The 19011-nt window shown below is 35.7% G+C and overlaps 2 protein-coding genes, 1 long non-coding RNA gene and 1 pseudogene across 4 annotated transcripts; all 4 read right to left on the reverse strand.

Moving 5' to 3' along the window:
* Nucleotides 1-223: 223 nt before the first annotated feature.
* LOC130741368 (putative 12-oxophytodienoate reductase 11) lies at nucleotides 224-2186 on the reverse strand. Its single transcript, XM_057594246.1, has 4 exons — nucleotides 1987-2186; nucleotides 1636-1907; nucleotides 1283-1459; nucleotides 224-1125 (listed from the first exon to the last, which is right to left on the reverse strand). The coding sequence occupies exons 1-4, from the start codon at nucleotides 2073-2075 to the stop codon at nucleotides 542-544; spliced, it is 1122 nt and encodes a 373-aa protein (XP_057450229.1). The 5' UTR covers nucleotides 2076-2186; the 3' UTR covers nucleotides 224-541.
* Nucleotides 2187-3640: 1454 nt separating this feature from the next.
* Nucleotides 3641-6026, reverse strand: LOC130741369 (putative 12-oxophytodienoate reductase 11; annotated as a pseudogene). The gene is made up of 4 exons (XR_009020360.1): nucleotides 5605-6026; nucleotides 5110-5381; nucleotides 4577-4753; nucleotides 3641-4433 (listed from the first exon to the last, which is right to left on the reverse strand). The product of XR_009020360.1 is annotated as a putative 12-oxophytodienoate reductase 11 (transcript).
* A 4720-nt stretch (nucleotides 6027-10746) lies between these two features.
* On the reverse strand, nucleotides 10747-12949 carry LOC130741370 (12-oxophytodienoate reductase 2-like). The gene is made up of 4 exons (XM_057594247.1): nucleotides 12702-12949; nucleotides 12339-12610; nucleotides 11622-11771; nucleotides 10747-11469 (listed from the first exon to the last, which is right to left on the reverse strand). The coding sequence occupies exons 1-4, from the start codon at nucleotides 12764-12766 to the stop codon at nucleotides 10886-10888; spliced, it is 1071 nt and encodes a 356-aa protein (XP_057450230.1). The 5' UTR covers nucleotides 12767-12949; the 3' UTR covers nucleotides 10747-10885.
* A 2979-nt stretch (nucleotides 12950-15928) lies between these two features.
* On the reverse strand, nucleotides 15929-17016 carry LOC130741371 (uncharacterized). The gene is made up of 2 exons (XR_009020361.1): nucleotides 16470-17016; nucleotides 15929-16267 (listed from the first exon to the last, which is right to left on the reverse strand). It is a non-coding gene; the product is annotated as an uncharacterized LOC130741371 (long non-coding RNA).
* Between the last annotated feature and the right edge of the window lie 1995 nt (nucleotides 17017-19011).

The following is a 19011-nucleotide window of genomic DNA, read 5'->3' on the forward strand; positions in this document are numbered from 1 at the left end:
CTGAATCTCAAGTCGAGAGATGCACATTTGGGGTTCAAAATGGTAAATTTATTGGGGTTTTTTTTGTTAACTTGCAATAATTCTTAAAGAACCAATAATTTTGAGTTAGCTGTTTTTATCAGCTACAGAAAATTGGCTGAGTTCTTGGTTTTACACTTTTACTTAGTTGTTAGCAGCTAGCTTACTGATAGTTACAATACCTAAGGTTAAGGATAAAAACTGGTAACGAAACAGTCCTCTTATTAGCACAAAGCGTCTATGGTGTTTGCACAATCAGTTGAGTAACTTTGACCCAGCACTAATTGGTATTCAGTGGCATAACTCATAATCACACACAATAGAAGTTTTACATGCTATGTATATGCCCTCCGTCATTTGAAAAAAGATCTGCCAACTGGGTTTGAAGAATATATTAATAAAATTTCAGGCATCATAATTTCTATTGCAATGACTAACCAAATTGCAATTAAGGAATGTGCAAGGGAAGAAAAACTTATTAAATCAGGAGGTTCCACCCTTGTAGGCTGCAGCTTTGGTTTCTTCATTCCAGAAATGGGTAATCAGTGTAACCAACAACTGGATCAGAGAGGTAGAAAGTCTCCCGGTTATACTTGTTGAGGGGAGCATCAAGTGCAAATCTCTTTGGCAGATCTGGATTAGCTAAGAACCAACGACCATAAGCAACGAGATCTGCCCTGTTTTCAGCTACGGCATTGATCCCATCTTGCCGGTCATAACCTCCAGCAACTATAAAAGTGCCATTGAAGGCTTTTCTCATTGGCACCAGGCTGTGAGGACATTCAACCTTTTCTGCAACAGTTTTCATTCTTGGTTCTACCATATGACAATACAGAATACCATATTTATTAAGAGCATCAACCATATAAAGCCCCAATTCTTTAGGATTTGAATCACCACATTCTGCATATTCTGCATAAGGTGACAATCTAATTCCAACTCTTTCTGCCCCAATCTCATTCGTAATAGCTTCAACAATTTCCAAAGGAAATCGACAACGGTTCTCAAGGGATCCACCATATTGATCTGTTCTGTCATTGACTTTATCTTTCATAAATTGCTCAAGCAAGTAGCCATGAGCCCCATGGATCTCAACCCCATCAAAACCTATAATTTGCATCACAACAAGTACGTCATATATGTTGGAAAACAAAATCAAATAAAGCAATAAAACAACTAACAGTCTAGCTTTTGAAATCACATTATATCATGATTGAAGCATATTGAATTTTAATGACATTTGTTAGAATACAAGTGAAGTTACCAGCCTCAATAGCATTCCTTGCAGCGAGTCTGAAGTCATTAACAACATGAGGAATTTCATCCGTCCTCAGCCGCCTCGGTGTTGTGAATTGCACTACATCAACCCCATTAGCCCGTACTTGCGGTTTGAGTGGCTTGTCCGTGGAAGATATGGGTGCTTGCCCGTTTGGCTGATAAGCTATTCAAAATCATACAGAAAATAATCATACATTGAGCTTGTATATTAACATCATGTGCATAAATGTGTACTAATAAAAAAATCATCATGTATTTTCCCCTTTACAATGATCAATAACAACAAGAAAGAAACCCTATTCGGAATTTGGTGCATTAGGTCAGGAAATATATGTATACCTGAATTTGAAACCCTTCCAACATGCCAAATCTGACAAAAGAAGAGAGCGCCTTTGGCATGAACAGCATCGACAATAGGTTTCCAGGCTTGGACTTGCTCGTTTGTCCAAATGCCGGGGGTGTCTGGATAGCCTTGAGCAGTGTCGGAGACACCGGTGGCTTCGGCGATGAGAAGACCTCCATTGGAAGCTCTCTGAGAGTAATAGAGAATAGCATGGGGTTGAGGAACGTTGTTGTAGGATCTCTGTCTGGTGAGTGGAGCCAAAACAATTCTGAAATTACAGTTACAAATGGAGAATCAGACAAGTGTGGGGAGCATGAATGAATACAGTAAGAATAAAATGTATCTACCTGTGGGAGAGATTGAAGTTACCCATCTTGTAGGGAGTAATAAGAGGGTTATTGGGATCCACAGGAAGAGGAAGAGTAGGAGAAGCCATAGATTCACAGTGGGTGCACTGTTTGTGTTGTTCCCTTGAAAATTGAATGAATGAAAAGAAGAAGAAGAAGAAGAAGAAGAAGAAGAAGAGAGAAGAAGCATGTCATAGCGTTGAAGTTGACTTGTTTGACTTTGACTGCTCTCAAAGGAAGTGACGTGTCCCATTGCACCTATCCATTTATCCGTCTACATTCCTCGGAACAAGTGTCCAACTAGTATGCTTATCATATTTCTACTAGTATTTATACCCGTGCTGATGCACGGGGGCATATTTCCGAGTATATAATAAATTACTTTTAATATATATAGTTATTTATTTTGTATAAATGAAAAATAAATATAAATATAATTTTTTATTTGATTAATTTGTTTATGATATAATAATATAATAAATTGTATATTTTTGTTTTTTTTCTTTTATTTTTGTTTTTCCGATCTCCAAATAAGTCTACAAAATTTATAACTTATAAAATTTGATAGAAAATATGTATTACATATTAAATTACATTTTTTTACACTATATCATTGTGATTTCCTAAACTCTATATAACTAAATACGGATGGGTATTCAAAATTTAAATGATGCAATAATAATTCTCTTATATAAAATACTATAAAAAAGCAAGAACATTTAATTAAAAATCGCAATAGATATCTCTGGTGGAAAAACACAACGTTGTGAAGCATACAAAATTTTTGCATTTAAAATCCAATCTATCTAATTGCACCACAAAGATAAATAAAAAATACAATAAAAAAATTTCCATAATTGATTTCTGGTGGGAGAATTTTTTTCACGAAATTATTTCGTTCATGACTCCAACATTAATAACGTGTGGATCATCTTTATGAATTCCAAACCAAACAAAATGATTCTCTGTAAGGTTATTCGCTTTGATGAATTTTTTCCACCCCTTCTTCAAGGTGCACTCTGACTCTCTCCTTGGGTTTCACAGTAAAATCTTCCATTTTTCTGATCTCGCAGAACCAAATTGTAATGCTTCTGTATATCTACTCCATTAAAATATTTAAAAAGTCTAAAAAAAGTTTAAAAATTATATTAAAACATTTTCTATTAGTTTCAACTTGAAGGTATCTTCATGTTAAATATTCCTCGTCGTATCAGCTTTTTTTTTATGTAACCTTAACATCAACAAATTTTGACTATATATTTTCAATCCTCGTGTGACAAATTGTTCTCTCTCTCTTAAAATACTTAAGAAAAAAAAATAGGGTAGCAAAATAATCCTCTTTTTAGCATAAAGCTTATCTAGGGCTTTGTTTCATGTTTTCTTGGTATGACATGTTTTCAAAATTAGAACTAATTTTGAAAACAGTTCTCATTTTCAGTTCTTAAAATTAAAAACCAAAACAATTAAAAAATGTTTTTAGTTTCAGTTTTTAGTTTTCAGATATAAGTTTTCTAAATGTTGGAAAACATGTCATTCAACTTGTTTTCTTCATCTGAAAACTGTTTTTAAAAATGGTTTATGAAAGTTGTTTTAAAAACTGAAAACAAAAATTGCAACCAAACATGCCCCTAGTACTGCAAATCAGGTACTTAACTTTAGCCCAATACTTCCCATTAGCATTCAGTGTCATTATCACACACAAATCATAGTTTTACATGCGATCTGCTTCCATTATTAATTAAAATTCAAGGATCATAACTCCTAGTACAATGACCAACCAAATTGCAAGAAAGGGATGTGCAAGTGAAGAATAGCTTATTAAATCAAGAGGTTCCACCCTTGTATGCAACAGCATTGGTTTCTTCATTCAAGAAATGGATAGTCAGTGTAACCAATAACCGGATCAGAAGTGTAGAAAGTCTCCCGATTATACTTGTTGAGAGGAGCATCAAGCGCGAATCTCTTTGGTAAATCTGGATTAGCTAAGAACCAACGACCATAAGCAATAAGATCTGCCCTGTTTTCAGCTATAGCATTGATCCCTTCTTGTCGAATATAGCCTCCAGAAACTATAAAAGTGCCCTTGAAGGCTTTTCTCATTGGTACCAGGCTATGAGAGCTTTCAACCTGTTCTGCATTATTTTTAATTCTTGGTTCTACCATGTGACAGTACAAAACACTGTATTTATTTAGCGCATTAACCATATAAAGTGCCAACTCTTTGGGATTTGAGTCAACACATTCTCCATGCTCTCCAAAAGGTGATAATCTAATTCCAACTCTTTCTGCCCCTATCTCATTTGCAACAGCTTCAACAATCTCTAAAGGAAATCGACAGCGGTTCTCAAGGGAACCACCATATTCATCAGTTCGGTCGTTCACTTTATCTTTCATAAATTGCTCAAGCAGGTAGCCATGAGCTCCATGGATCTCAATTCCATCAAAACCTACAATTTGCACCACAACAGATTGAAGCATGATTGAATGTTGGGGACATTTGTTAAACAGTCTAGTTTCTAAAAACATATTGTATCATGATTGAAACATGTTGAATGTTGGGGACATTTGTTATAAAGATCAATTAAGTTACCAGCTTCAATAGCATTCCTTGCGGCAAGTTTGAAATCATTGACAATTTGAGGAATTTCATCTGTCCTTAGCCGCCTTGGTTGCGTGAAATCTGCTACATCAACGCCATTAGCTCTAATTGTTGGTGTAAGTGGCTTGTCTGTAGAAGATACTGGTGCTTGCCCGTTTGGCTGATAAACTGTTCAAAATTACACGGAAAATAGGCATATGGTAAGCATTTACATGATGGTCATAAATAACATTACTAAAACAAAAAGAATGTATTTTTCCCTTAGTAATAATGACTAGCAAAAGACTGCAACTCCAATAATCTCTATGTTACTGTCAGTGATGGTAGACCAAGTGGTGTAAAAGAAAAATGTTAGGGACAGATTAACAACAACAAAGGCAATTAGAAAATATGCATAAGAGGTTCAATTAAACAGAAATTCCTTATCTATGTAAATTAAACTATGTTATTGTCTAGTGAAGCATGTTGAAATTTATAGGTATTTGCATTAGAATATGAATAAAGCAAGTGCAGGAAATATATACCTGAAGATGAAGCCCTTCCAACATGCCAAATCTGACAGAAGAATGTAGCACCTTTGGCATGAACAGCATCCACAATTGGTTTCCACGCTTCAACTTGTTCCTTTGTCCAAATGCCAGGCGTGTCTGGATAGCCTTGAGCGGTGTCGGAGGCACCGGTGGCTTCAGTGATGAGGAAACCTCCTTGGGAAGCTCTTTGAGAGTAATAGAGGATAGCATGGGGCTGAGGAACGTTGTTGTAGGATCTCTGTCTGGTAAGCGGCGCCAAAACAACTCTGAAATTATAGATATAGATGGAGAAGCAATGAAAGTAATTAGTATGATGGAGAAAAAAAGAGGAAAACAAAAAAAAACGGCGTGTGCGTGTTTGGAAACTCATTCGAAAAAAGGCGCTGAAGTCAAAATCATGGTATCATTCTAAATTTGAAGTCTCCATAGTTTTGACTATGGCGTCGGAGTTTCCAAAGGTGCATAAAATGAATGACAATAAGCAAGTACCTGTGGGAGAGATTGAAGTTACCCCTCTTGTATGGAGTGAGTAGAGGATTACTGGGATCCAATTGCTGAGCCATTGGTGCGGTTAACAAGTAAGTGAGTTAGAGAGAATTGAATCGAATTGAACTGAATTGAAGTGGGTGATAATGTATTGTTGTGTTCCCTTGGGGCTTGGTATTGGATGAATTTATAGAAGAAAGAAGCAGCATCTGCAACTGGCACCGCATGAGAGTAGTGACAGTCAAGTGGAGTGGGCGTGTCATGTGACGTTTGCCATTGCGTTGCATAGTCGGCTTCTTTGACTATGGCATAGCAGCCATTAATGAATCAATCACCCTAAAACAAAGGAACAAACAGAGAGAGGAACATGATTGAAAGTGAAGATAGATTCACTTTCACTATCCATGATCCCTCCCACTTTTCACTTTCATTGTTCCTCTCCACTAATCCTTCCACCCTCCTTTTCCATTTATATTTGTCATTTCATTTCATGTCCCACTCCCTGTCTATATATATCAGTATCGATAATTTAGTTTTTGGTGATCCTTTTTGGTGAGGCACTATCAAATAAAATAAATTGCATAATACAGATTTTTATTTTATTTCTTTGGAACATAAATGATTAAAAACCAAGGAATACAAGTTAGAGCATCTCCAATGGAGTTCTTTAATCCAGTTGGATCACTTAAGCAATGTTGCTTATTTTAGAGCACCATTAGAACAACATAACATTACAGTTTGGTTGCTTATTTATGCAACGACTGTTTATTCTCTTTTTTCTTGCTTTTTGACTAAAAATTATTTTTTCCTTTCGTTCATTCACTTGAATAATGTGATAACCTTGAAATAATATAAATATATAAGATATAGTGAGAACTAACCAAAAGTAAAATAAGCAACTGTGGTTTGAGAGAATTCTGCTTTGATTGCTTAAATCATATGTAGCAGTTTAGGATCACCAGAATAATGTTTAAGCAACCCAACTAGCAACTATGCATTGGAGATGCTTTTACATATTCAATATAAAATTATCTGACTCTGAAAGTTTTTATTTTACTTCTGAAAAAAAATTCTTAGCCAATGTATTTCCAGTCGTAAGACTAATTTCTCATCTCACGATCAACGCACTAAATGATACTCCCTCCGTTCCTATTTATCTGTCCAGGAAGAGAAGATTCACACAAATTAAGAAAAACAATTAATTGTGTTGATTTTCATAAAAGTATTATTTGTTTTTCTATGTCACCCTTTAGAATGCATTTTATCTTTCTTCATTTATTGTTTCTTTAAGGGCATTTCTTGGAAAAACATCAATTAATGCTCTCTTGAATCTCTAAATGGACAGATATATAGAAACACAATTTTTTCTTGGGTTAACTGTTATATTAGTCCCTGTCTTTGTCTCGCCGTCTGAGGTAGGTCCCTCCCCGGAAAAAAATTTGTCTGAAGTCCTCTTGTTTGAAAAGTGGTTGGAGCAGGCCCTCGCCGGAGGGCGGAGCTCCGGCGAGTGCATGTGTGGCTTGGTGACTAGGATTAATGAACCCACGTGGCATTAAAAAATAAATAAAAAATAAAAATAAAATTACAACTCAGAATTTTAAACCTAATTAACCTATTTCTAATTAACCCTAACTTAATTAACCAACCCAAATTCCCAATTAAAATCATATCCATACATCTTCTTTAAACACAAATCCAGAACCTTGAACACCTGGGTTTGAAAAAATTATGAACACCTTGGAAAAACATACTCAGTGAACGAATCAGCTGATTCAAAGTTCTTCAAAAGTCACACCATTTTCTTCTTTCATTTAGATTCATCTTCTTCCCAACCACTTCAAAATTATCTTCCCAACTATATTCAAACTCAAATTTAACAAATAAAGAAAGCTCAAATTCAAAATTATCTTCTTCACCCTTTCCTTCTCCTCCCTTATCTCCCATCACCAACAATCACCCCATGCCCATTTCATCCCATCTTCATCCCCCTCCGCCACCACCTCACGCACCACCACACCGACTCATTCTCTGGCCCCACGTCCCCCACACACGCGCTCCACCTCTGCTCACTCGTCATCTCCTCCATCCTCACAATCTCAACCCTCCTCTCTCAATACAGGAATTAGTCATAGTGTAGATCTGGGGTTTGAGATCTGAGAATCAAGGTGTAGTAGATGATAAAGGGTTTCACGGAAGATCTGAGTTTACTCACTGGAGGCGGAACTAGCACGCTGCCTGCGCCGGCGGTGATGACGCCGACGCCGACTTGGGTATCTGCGAAGTGGACAATCGATGAGAACGATGGGGGTTGAGTTGAAGGATAACACGAAGACGAGCCACCCACAACCACCAGGCGTCGAGCTCAACCGCGCCGACCATCGCTTCTTCTTTGACGGCGACGATGGAGGTCCAGAGAGGGTGAAAGAGAGTCGCAGAGACAGAGTCCAGATCAGAACATAAACATGAGGAAGCGTGACTCGTAGAGAGCTTAGGGAGAGAACATAAACTTGGATCTGGGTTGTGGGTTTCTGGGAGGGAGCGTGAACAGTAAACACGTTGAAGAACAGAGTGGGAATTGAGGGGTTTCTGGGTTTCTAGGTTGGATGAGGTTGCAGGGTTGTGGAATTGGGGATTTGGGTTAATTGATGTGAATTGGGTTAAGTTTGGGGGAAAATTATTTCTGTTTAATTAAGTTAGGTTTTTAATTAGGAATAGCTTAATTAGATTTTTTAAATCTGACTTGTAATTTTTTTTTAATTTTTCTTTTACACGTCACCTCATTAAGTCTAGTCAGCGTGCCATTTAAGCACTCGCCGGAGCTCCGCCCTCCGGCGAGGATCCGCTCCAAAAGTTTTTCAAACACGAGGAGCAAATGCAATAAATTTTCCGGGAAGGGACTTACCTCAGACGGCGAGACAAAGACAGGGACGAATCTAATAGTTAACCCTTTTTTCTTTAAAGTGGACAGTTAATAAGGAACGGAGGGAGTAGATAATTAATTGATGATTTTTTTTCATTTCCAAGAATTGAAAATCGTCAAACCCTCATAGAGAATAGAGAATTTGTCTAAGTCAATCGGTCTCATAGATAATTATGTCACGATGATGTGTATTCAATTTGGTCAGTGTTTATTATTTAAGAAATTTAAGTTCAGAATCAATAAGTTAAGGAAATTAATATTATATAATTTTAAGAATGATTTTATTTATATTAATTTGAGTAAGAAAAATTAGTTATGGTCCCAGTTTGTCTTTGGACAGTGGATGGGGTTTCCCTAAAAAGCTTTAAATCACCTATGATAGATATGATCTTTCTAAGAGCATTTAATTAAGATGTTGGTCCTAAATAATGTCTCATTTTCTATCTCACAAATAAAATTTTGTTATCTTAATTAAAAAGTCATTCTTACTCCCCCGTTCCTATATATAAGACTACTTTACTTAATTCTCTTAAATTAAGAAAAGTAGTTACAAGTAATAAATTTGTAAAATAGTTTATCTACTTTCCTAGATTACCTTTATTTACTTTCTTATAAATTTCTCACTCTAAGTTATTATTTCAAAATCTCATTATCTCTTTCAAATTAAATATGATGATAGTTTTGGAAAAAAAATATTTAATGCTCCATTAATATTGTAAATAGACTTATATTTAGAAAAAAAAAACTCTAAAAAATGATTTTATAATAAGAAACGAAGGGGAGTATTAAATAAAATTCATCACAATCTTCTTGGAAAGTAGAGTTTATAGAGAGGAGAGCTTCAGGATACAACATGGGGAATGTCAAGCCATTATGGACCTACCACTATTAAGGAGGGAGAGGGACAATAATTAACAGAAAGGATAGCTGAGTTTCAAAAGTTTCCTAAAGTATTGTGACAAGTTTATAGAGAGTTACGTGATTATTTTGGTTTCATCTACCGTGTGTCAGTTTGAAACTGACATACGGTGCTTCAGTTTCATATGCACCGTTGGATCTGATATTTTTAAATTTTAACGGTTCAGATAAATTAGCATTAAAATAATTCATTTGTTAATTATATCTTAATTTACAAAAACACCCTTCTTCTTCCCCAACCCACCCCCACCCCCTTTTCCTTCCCCCACCGCCCACCTCCGCAGCCCACATCCAGTGACCCTCACCATCAAACCATCAAAATCTTCCAGATCTGCATTTCAATCAAATAAACTAATTGAGGAAGCAAATCACTATCTATTTTCAGCCAAAGAAACTCATTGTACATAGGGCTATGTAGGTTTCAGAATAGTGTAAAAACAAAAAATAATCACTAAAACCAAAACAAATGCAAAAGAAATAAAAGCTGATGAATATAGCGACATCATCACCCCTCAAATCTACAATCATGCCCAGATCTTTTTCACTGACTTTCAATTGAAAATATTTTCGGTGGAGGAGAAAGACATGCAAAGGTTACCGGTGGTGATGGCCAGTGGAGGTGACTCTAAGACTAAGATTGGAAAAGCGGCAGCCATGGTGGATTGCTCTCTGATTTGTGAAAAGTGATGGCTTTTGATGTCTGGAAGCTGGAAGGAGAAGATCTGGAAAGCTCAATTCCACAATGGTGAAGAAAAGCTCGAACTTGTTGAAGTAGAAGATCTAGAAAGCTCAAATCTAGAAGTTCTGGTGGTTAAGGATGAGATCCAGGTTATTGTACGGCGGCAGTGGTGGTCGGTCAGAATTGGTGGTGGTTGTGTGGGGTTAGTTCCTTTCTACCCCCATTTTGTTCCCTTTTTTGAGCTGCGTCGTTCACCTCGCCATGAGCCTCCATGTCTTCGCCGCCATCTGCTGTAGTCTGGGCTGGTTCGGGAAGCCACATGCCCACATCTCATATTCAAACAAGATCTGGAAAATCTTGGATGATGATGGTGGAAGGAGCAAGGAGGAAAAAATTAAGAAAATAAGGATATTTTTGTCTAATTACTGAAAAAATGAAACTGAAGCACCGTATGTCAGTTTGAAACTGACACACGGTAGATGCAGCCGATTATTTTGGTGCGAACAACTTCATTATACTGACATTTAATCATTTCATGTACAGTTTTATGAGTATTTTAATAAATTTTAGAATTTACTTAATGATGTGGCAAATAACCATTTGATGACTTTGTAAAAAAAAAGACTCGTATTAAATCCATAATAAAATTTCAAGCATCACAATTCCTATTACAATGACCAACTAAATTGCAAGAAAGAAATGTGCCAGGGGAGAATAGCTTATTAAGTCATGAGGTTCCACCCTTGTAGGTTGAAGCATTGGTTTCTTCATTCAAGAAATGGGTAATCAGTGTAACCAACAACCGGATCAGAAGTGTAGAAAGTCTCCCTCTTATACTTGTTTAGAGGAGCATCAAGGGCAAATCTCTTTGGTAAATCTGGATTAGCTAAGAACCAACGACCATAAGCAATAAGGTCAGCCCTGTTTTCAGCTAGAGCATTGATCCCTTCTTGTCTAACATAACCTCCAGCAGCTATAAAAGTGCCCTTGAAGGCTTTTCTAATTGGCACCAGGCTATGCGAGCTTTCAACTTGTTCTGCAGCATTTTTCATTCTCGGTTCTACCATGTGACAGTACAGAACACTATATTTATTGAGAGCATTAACCATATAAAGCCCCAATTCTTTAGGATTTGAGTCACCACATTCTCCATGTTCTGCAAAAGGTGATAATCTAACTCCAACTCTTTCTGGCCCTATCTCATTTGCAACAGCTTCAACAATTTCCAAAATAAATCGACAACGATTCTCAAGGGATCCACCATATTTATCTGTTCTATCATTTACTTTATCCTTCATAAATTGGTCAGGTAGGTAGCCATGAGCCCCATGGATCTCAATCCCATCAAAACCTACAATTTGCAGAACAATTGGTACGTTACATGTATTGGAAACGTCAGCAAATAGAGGAACAAGTTAACAATATAACTTTTGAAAGCACTTTGTATCATAATTGAAGCATATTGAATTTTAATGAAATTTGTTAAAATATCAGTGAAGTTACCAGCTTCAATAGCATTTCTAGCAGCAAGTTTGAAGTCATTGACAATATGAGGAATTTCATCTGTCCTTAGCCGCCTTGGTGGCGTGAATTGTGAGCCATTGAGTGGCTTGTCTGTGGGAGATATTGGTGCTTGCCCGTTTGGTTGAAAACCTGTACAAAAAATCATAATGCAGGTTCCCCTTAACAATAACCAATAACCTTTTCAAGAAAAAAAAAACAATAACCAATAACAACAATCTCCAATTCCAGCAATCTCCATTTTATAGGCAGTGATGGTAGTCTAGGTTATTCAATTAATCTAACAAATATATGTTAATAACATACTGACAAGTGACAACAAAGGAATTTTGACAAGTTACTGAACAATCAATTAGCTTGAGCTTGTTAATATTAATTAATACCTTGATCGATCAAATTTCTACACTTAACATGTTCTACTACAGTCCAAGCAACATATCATATTTTTTACAAAGAATTTTTTGGAGTGATTCCTTCTACATATGCATTTTGATAAAAAAATGGCATTGAACAGGTGGGGCAGCGGGAACAACAAAGGCAGGTGAGTCAAAGCAATTTGTCCAATTCAACAGAATTCTCCCATTTTTATGTCTTTATATATGGAAGCATGTTAAAACTAAGTTTGAACTATTTTTAATTGTAAAGAGAAATCAATTAGTATTTACAAATTGATCAGGAGCAATTCAAGTTCATAAGTACCTGAATTAGAAACCCTTCCACAGTGCCAAATTTGACAAAAGAATGTAGCACCTTTGGCATGAACAGCATCCACAATTGGTTTCCACGCTTCGACTTGTTCCTTTGTCCATATGCCGGGCGTGTATTGATAGCCTTGAGCAGTGTCAGAGACACCAGTGGCTTCAGCTATGAGAAGACCTCCTTGGGAAGCTCTCTGGGAGTAATAGAGAATAGCATGAGGCTGAGGAACATTGTTGTAGGATCTTTGTCTGGTGAGTGGCGCCAAAACAATTCTGAAATTACAGATACAGAGAAAGGTGAAGCAATGAGAAATGATTGTAGAATAAGAGGAACCAGAATTGATTAACAATAAAAGGTACATACCTGTGGGAGAGATTGAAGTTGCCCATCTTGTAAGGAGTGAGAAGAGGATTATTGGGATCAGCCATGAGTGAAGTGAGTATGATTTGGTAATGAAGTGGCTAATAAGTAACAACTAGCTAACTAACAAGGCAAGAGACTCAGTTAGAATTGAAGTATGTTTTGCTCCCTTCCCTTGGTATTGGATGAATTTATAGAAGAAAGAAGCAGCACTGCACAAGAGTGAAGCATTGAAGTGGATATTGCACAAGTGACGTGTGCCATTGCGTTGGCATAATTGGAGTCATTGACCAACTCCAACCTTATGGCATGGCAGCCAAGCCATTCATAAATAATTATAAAAAATCACTGAAAGAAGCAAGGGAGGAACCTTACCTTGCCTCACTCAGTGAAACAAAGTGAAACTAATGCTTCATTCACTGCCTCTGAGCCTTGCTTTTGTCATGGAAACAATCACTTTTTTTTTCTATTAAAGGGATTCATTGTACCGCTCCATTAATCCGTCTACTTCCCTTCTTTTCCATTAAAAAATTGTAATTTCATGTCCCCACTCTCTATCGAATAATTTGTTTTAGGTGCAGCACTATGAAATGAAATAAATTGCAACTTTGATTCCCTGATCCTTTCAAAAATAGAATACAATATTTCTTTGAAACATCAAGTATTATCAGTCAAGTAATACAAGTATCAACCGTGTTATTGGTCTAAGTAGTAAGTAAACTAGATACCATAATGGTGAGAATACAAGCTCGAACTTCTAGAAAGTCATTTGTTGAGAGAGACAACTATACTTTCCCGAACAGATGTGGAAACTTATTAATGTCCCTCTGAGTTTGTCTTCACTATGATTTACTAGCCGCAGCTGAACTGCTTGTTTTATGGTTGACCTCCATTGCTACAGCACCAACAGAGCAAGACAGGCCCCAAAGTAAGGAGCAACGAAGAAAAGGCATAGATGGTACTCGAAGAAAATTAGGTAGAGATTTATTTTGATTCCAAATTTGATCGAGTTGTTTCTTTTAGCATTTCTATGCTTGTTTCTATTTCTAATTTTATGTTTTCACTGGATTGTAGATTTGTGGCAAGCATGCTATATATTGCAATACTTAATTATGAATCATTGTTGTATTACACTTTTGTACTACTAATGTGGTCCTCTATCATAATGTTAGTGTTTGTTTGGTCGCCCTATCAGCTTTGACCAAATCATCCTAGACAAAAAAAGTGATAACCAATAATCAATTTTCAGTTTCAAGAACAAGAAATTTGGCACAATCCTCTGGTTTTCATTACTTGTTGTTAGCAACTTAGCATCGTGATGGCTCCATAACTAACAGAAATATTTGGGTAGCGAAATAAAAAAATACAGCTCTTATGGTATTGCAAAATCAGGTACATAGTTTTGCCCAGGGCTTCTTTTGTACCCTCAATTTAAAAATTGTGTCAATTGGGTCTGAAGAATGTAAAAGAAAATTTCAAGCATCATAATTGATGACTGAGCAATTTAGTGACATGTGAGCAGTGGCTGGAAGGAAAAACTTTCCAACCAATCTCTGCTTCCGTGATCTAGTTCAGTTATTTGTGTGACGGTGGCCTCTCACCCAAAACGATGCATAGAGTTGGCATTGTATCATATGATTAAAGCAACAAATTAACAGTCTAGCTTTTGAAAACATTTTGTATCATGATTGAATCATATGCTAAATGTTTGAGACATTTGTTAAAGATAAGTGATAAAGTGAAGTTACCAGCTCCAATAATCTCTATTTTAATGTCAGTGCATGATGGTAGACCAAAGTGGTGCAAAAGAAAGGCAATTGACACATTACTGAACAATGATTTAGCTTGATATGGTTAATAACTAACTTAACATGTCATATATTTTACATATGCATTTTGACAAGAAAAATTGTATAACAGGTTCAATTAAATAGAAATTACCCATCTATGTTATTGTCTATTGAAATTAATTGGAATTTGCATTAGAATAGGAATGAAGCCATGTAATGTCAAATGTAGAAGTTAAATTTTATTGCAACCTTGAACATACATGAAGGAATTGACTCATTACTCAAAATTAATTTTTGGTTTAGATAAACAAGTTCCAGAAGCAAAAGTAGCATTGTTGATCTTGAAGACAAATCTCAGATGTTTGCAGTGAAAAAACATGATCTGCCAATCAATTGCGGTTTTGTACTTAGCATACAAGTTGAGTCCAAAATCTATTGATCCCTGAGCCTTGGCAGCGGCAACAGTGTTGTCACCCACAAATTGATCAACCGCGTTGATTTGAAACTGAAGCGTGTCCTGGCTCTGATTAAGTTGCAAGAAAGGTGGCAAGCGAGTGGAGGCAAAAAGGTTAAGTTGTGATTTATATTTTTTAGGAAAGTGGTCATAGTTATTGAGAGTGGCAACGATGAAGTCATAAGAGATGTTGTACTTGTTGTTAGGGTTTGTGAGAATGAGAGTGATGTCAAATTTGGCGGTGAGGTTGGGGCCAATGACATGTTCGAGTGAGGTGAAGGAGGCAGAGTGACATTGCACTCTGGGGTGAATGGAGTGTAACTCGCCTTTAAAAAAAGGGATGATAATGTTTGCAACAATAATGAAAAATGAACCAGTGATGCAGCCGATGATGGAGAGGATGAAGAGGAACCTAAAGAGGTTGGATCTAATTGAGTAGGCATAGTTAGGCGTTTGTGTTTGCATTGCAAAGAGTGTGAAGCTTGATGAATTGAAGCTAACTAGCGTGATGGAGTTAATTAGTTGTGGGTTGAAATAGAAATAAAAAGAGTTGTAGTATTTATTTATAAGTGATTATATGGGTTGATTCATGGAATCTCAAAATCTATTTTGAGTTGGCTTGTGGTCACGCGTAAATCAAGGAGGAGAGTTCGGAATTGATGATTGACAAAGACCAACAAGTTGGTTTTTTTTTTTGTTTAAAAAAAAGGAAGAAAGGGCAGTCTGAGCCCACATATGCGAAGGCCCAATTTGGGGATCCGATTTCTTGTCCACAGTGGTAGCTTAGTGCCATTAAAATAATGGCTTAATTGCACTTTTGGTCCCTGATGTTTGACCTTTGTGTAATTTTAATCCCCTTTGTTCTAATTGCGCAATTTTAGTCCCCTTTGTTTCTTGCGTTAGCTTCCGTTCAATTTCAAACGGAATATTCTTATTTAGATTCCTCATCAAATAAATAAATAAATGAAAATAAAAAGTAAAACAAATTAAATAAAAAAAATTCAGTAATTAAAACACGCGTTTTAAGTGTAATTTTCATCCATTAAACAATTCATCATATTTATCAATTCATCATCATCTCCCAACATCTTGATTAATTCATCGTCTTGAACAATTCATCATCATCTCCCAACATCTTGATCCATAAAACACCCGGTGTTCTCACCCATTGAACAATTCATCATCATCTCCCAACATCATCATCTACATCAATTCATGTCTTCATCCATCATCATCAACAACCCCTACAAACCCAAACCTGGAACCTTGAATTCAAACACCTGTTTTAAGTGTAATTTTCCGTCAAATTTGACACATGAACTACCCTGCAACAGAAGAAGTCAAAGGCCAGAAACTCATCATTTGACTCATGAACTACCCTACAACAGACATGATCAAATTCAAGAAAAGTAAACACATTTCAAACAAAAACCCAAACTTTTTGTGAGTTTGATCTTTATGAGAGTGAGAATAATAAAGAGAGGAAAAAAGAAACCAGGGACAGATGCTTGAGAATCAAATCGAGACCTGCCTTGGTGCTGGGAAAGAGAATGGCGGTGGTGCTCGGAAGTCAGAGGAACGAGATGGTGGTGGCGATGAACAGATCGGGAATGGGAGATGGTCGCAGGGGCAGTGGGCGTAGATCTGAGGGGAAACTCCTTTGGACGGCTCCCCGTCGTGGTCAGCTAAGGTTGTAGGCATTTACTCCGTCAGATCAGAAGCAGAACTGGGCGTTTGGGTCATGGCCAGTTCCATCTGGTGGCTGCACGCGAGCAGAGGAGGAGGTGGCGGTCGCGGGCGAGCACGAGAGGAGGTGGTGGCCGCGCGAGGATAAAGAGGAGGAGGTAACAGCAACGAGCAGAGAGAGGGGGAGGTGGCGGCTTGAGAGGAGAGAAGAGGAGTGTGGTGGGTGGAAAGTGGCAGTTGCGTTGAGAAGAAGAGAGAAGGAAGTAGCGACTGCTAAGGTTGAGGACAGGGTGAAGAGAATAGCACAGTGTCGGGACATGTGGTGGTGTGGGAGTCGGAGGCTGAAGATAGTGGTGAGATATGGAGGTTGAAGATGATGAATATTAGGTTTGGGGATTTTATTTTAATCTGTACTTGTGATTATCATGTATTAGGTTAAATAAAATTTATAAATTATGTATTTGTTATTTTAATATAGGGTAGGTGGTGCAGATAGAAAATAAAAGGTGTAAATAGAAACCACCGTTAGTAATTAGATGGAAGACTAACGACGGGACCCAATTGCCACTAACTTAGAACAAAGGGGACTAAAATTGCGCAATTAGAACAAAGGGGATTAAAATTGCACAAAGGTCAAACATCAGGGACCAAAAGTGCAATTAAGCCTAAAATAATTCTAATGAAGATCTTATCATTCTTATGTCTTAATTGTGTATGTGTGTACACCATTGTTGCTGAAAACCAAAGTTAAAGAACTGTTTCATTTTTTTGTTATGTCACTTCGTCACATAGGATAATGTATCCGATTATATTTTATTAGGTTGATATTCTTTTACTATATGTAACAACTAGATATTATACCCGTGCGTTGCACGGGTTTCTATACAACATTTTTTACATTAAATAATAATGATTATAATTTAAATTATTACATAAATATTAAAATATTTTATATTTTAAAATAAATAATAATAATTGTGTTCAACATTTCAATCATTTAAAAAAAAAGACTTTTCAATAAATATTATTGGAGTTCTCTTTGTAAATAAATTAAATTACTCAAATTTAATAATTAATATTTAATAATCAGCATTGGATCATTTTAAAAATTTAATTAATTATTTATTTAATAATGTGAAAAATAATACAGTCCACTTGGAAAAAAAAATATTAAGCAATAAGTTTTTAATGCCATTAAAAAAGTTATTTTACCATTTTTTATACTTTTTACCAAGAAAGTCATTTTTTGTGACACGATTTTCCAAACAGGTTTACACATGTTAAAATTGAGAAAAATAAAATAATGTCATCTTTTTCAACTATAATCAGGGGCGGAGGGACCAGAGTGGCTCACCGATTCCTACGCACCCCCTATCTTTTCGATTTTCATTTGGGTACTATGTATATTTTTCTTATGGCTCCAATCATAATATTAATATATTATCACGTAGTATACTTAAATTTGCACCCAGTGGCCCAGCGGTAGGCACACGAATAATTTTCCTAACCTTGTATTCCCTCAATTTGTCTTACCACTAAGCTAGGCAACTATAAAGTTTAATTTGACGATATATTATATTTATACATATAAATAATATCATTAAGAAACATACCTTTTTTTTATTCTCACTTTCAGTTTTAATAAACTTATGATTGGTTAGTATCTATTATAGTCAAACTAATTATATATTTCTTCTACTTATAAAAAAATATCTATTATATTAATTGATTTACACATGTAGAGTCGTTTGGATTATTGTTCGATAAAATTATCTTTGATATAATAAAATTTGATAATATGAATGATAAAAGATTGAATATGTGTATAGATATGATACGTAAAAGTAACTTCAAAAAATGAATATTGTTTAAATAAAAGAATGACCAAATTAATTTTTTATTTGATATTTGGTCACCCCGATGTGAAATCTTGGCTACACCCTGACTATAATAAGATATAAATTAAATGCTTTAAGTATTATGTAGTAAATTTATATTTATTCAACTTTGGTCATAACTTATCTATTAACCTTGCTCAAAATCGTTTTTACTAATATATAATAAAATCATAAAATTATATTGAGATTTTTTTGTCAAATAAAACACACATAAATTATAGTTAATAGTAAATACCTTATAGTGTCATTTTTAAATTTAAACAATTTTATCTAAATTATTTATTGCTAACATTATTTTCTCATTAATCAACTTTAATTTTAGTTATTTTTTCCTAATGTAAAATTCAAGTCAATTTTTATGTTTATGAATATTATTATTGAATTTAGGTAGTTGAATTCAGTTTGACAATAGTACAAAGAAATATGCTATTGCTTCCTTTATTTTAATGTAAAGGTAGGAAGATTTTACAGCTTAATATATTTAA

Source organism: Lotus japonicus, chromosome 2 (assembly GCF_012489685.1).
Source record: "Lotus japonicus ecotype B-129 chromosome 2, LjGifu_v1.2".
NCBI lineage: Eukaryota > Viridiplantae > Streptophyta > Magnoliopsida > Fabales > Fabaceae > Lotus > Lotus japonicus.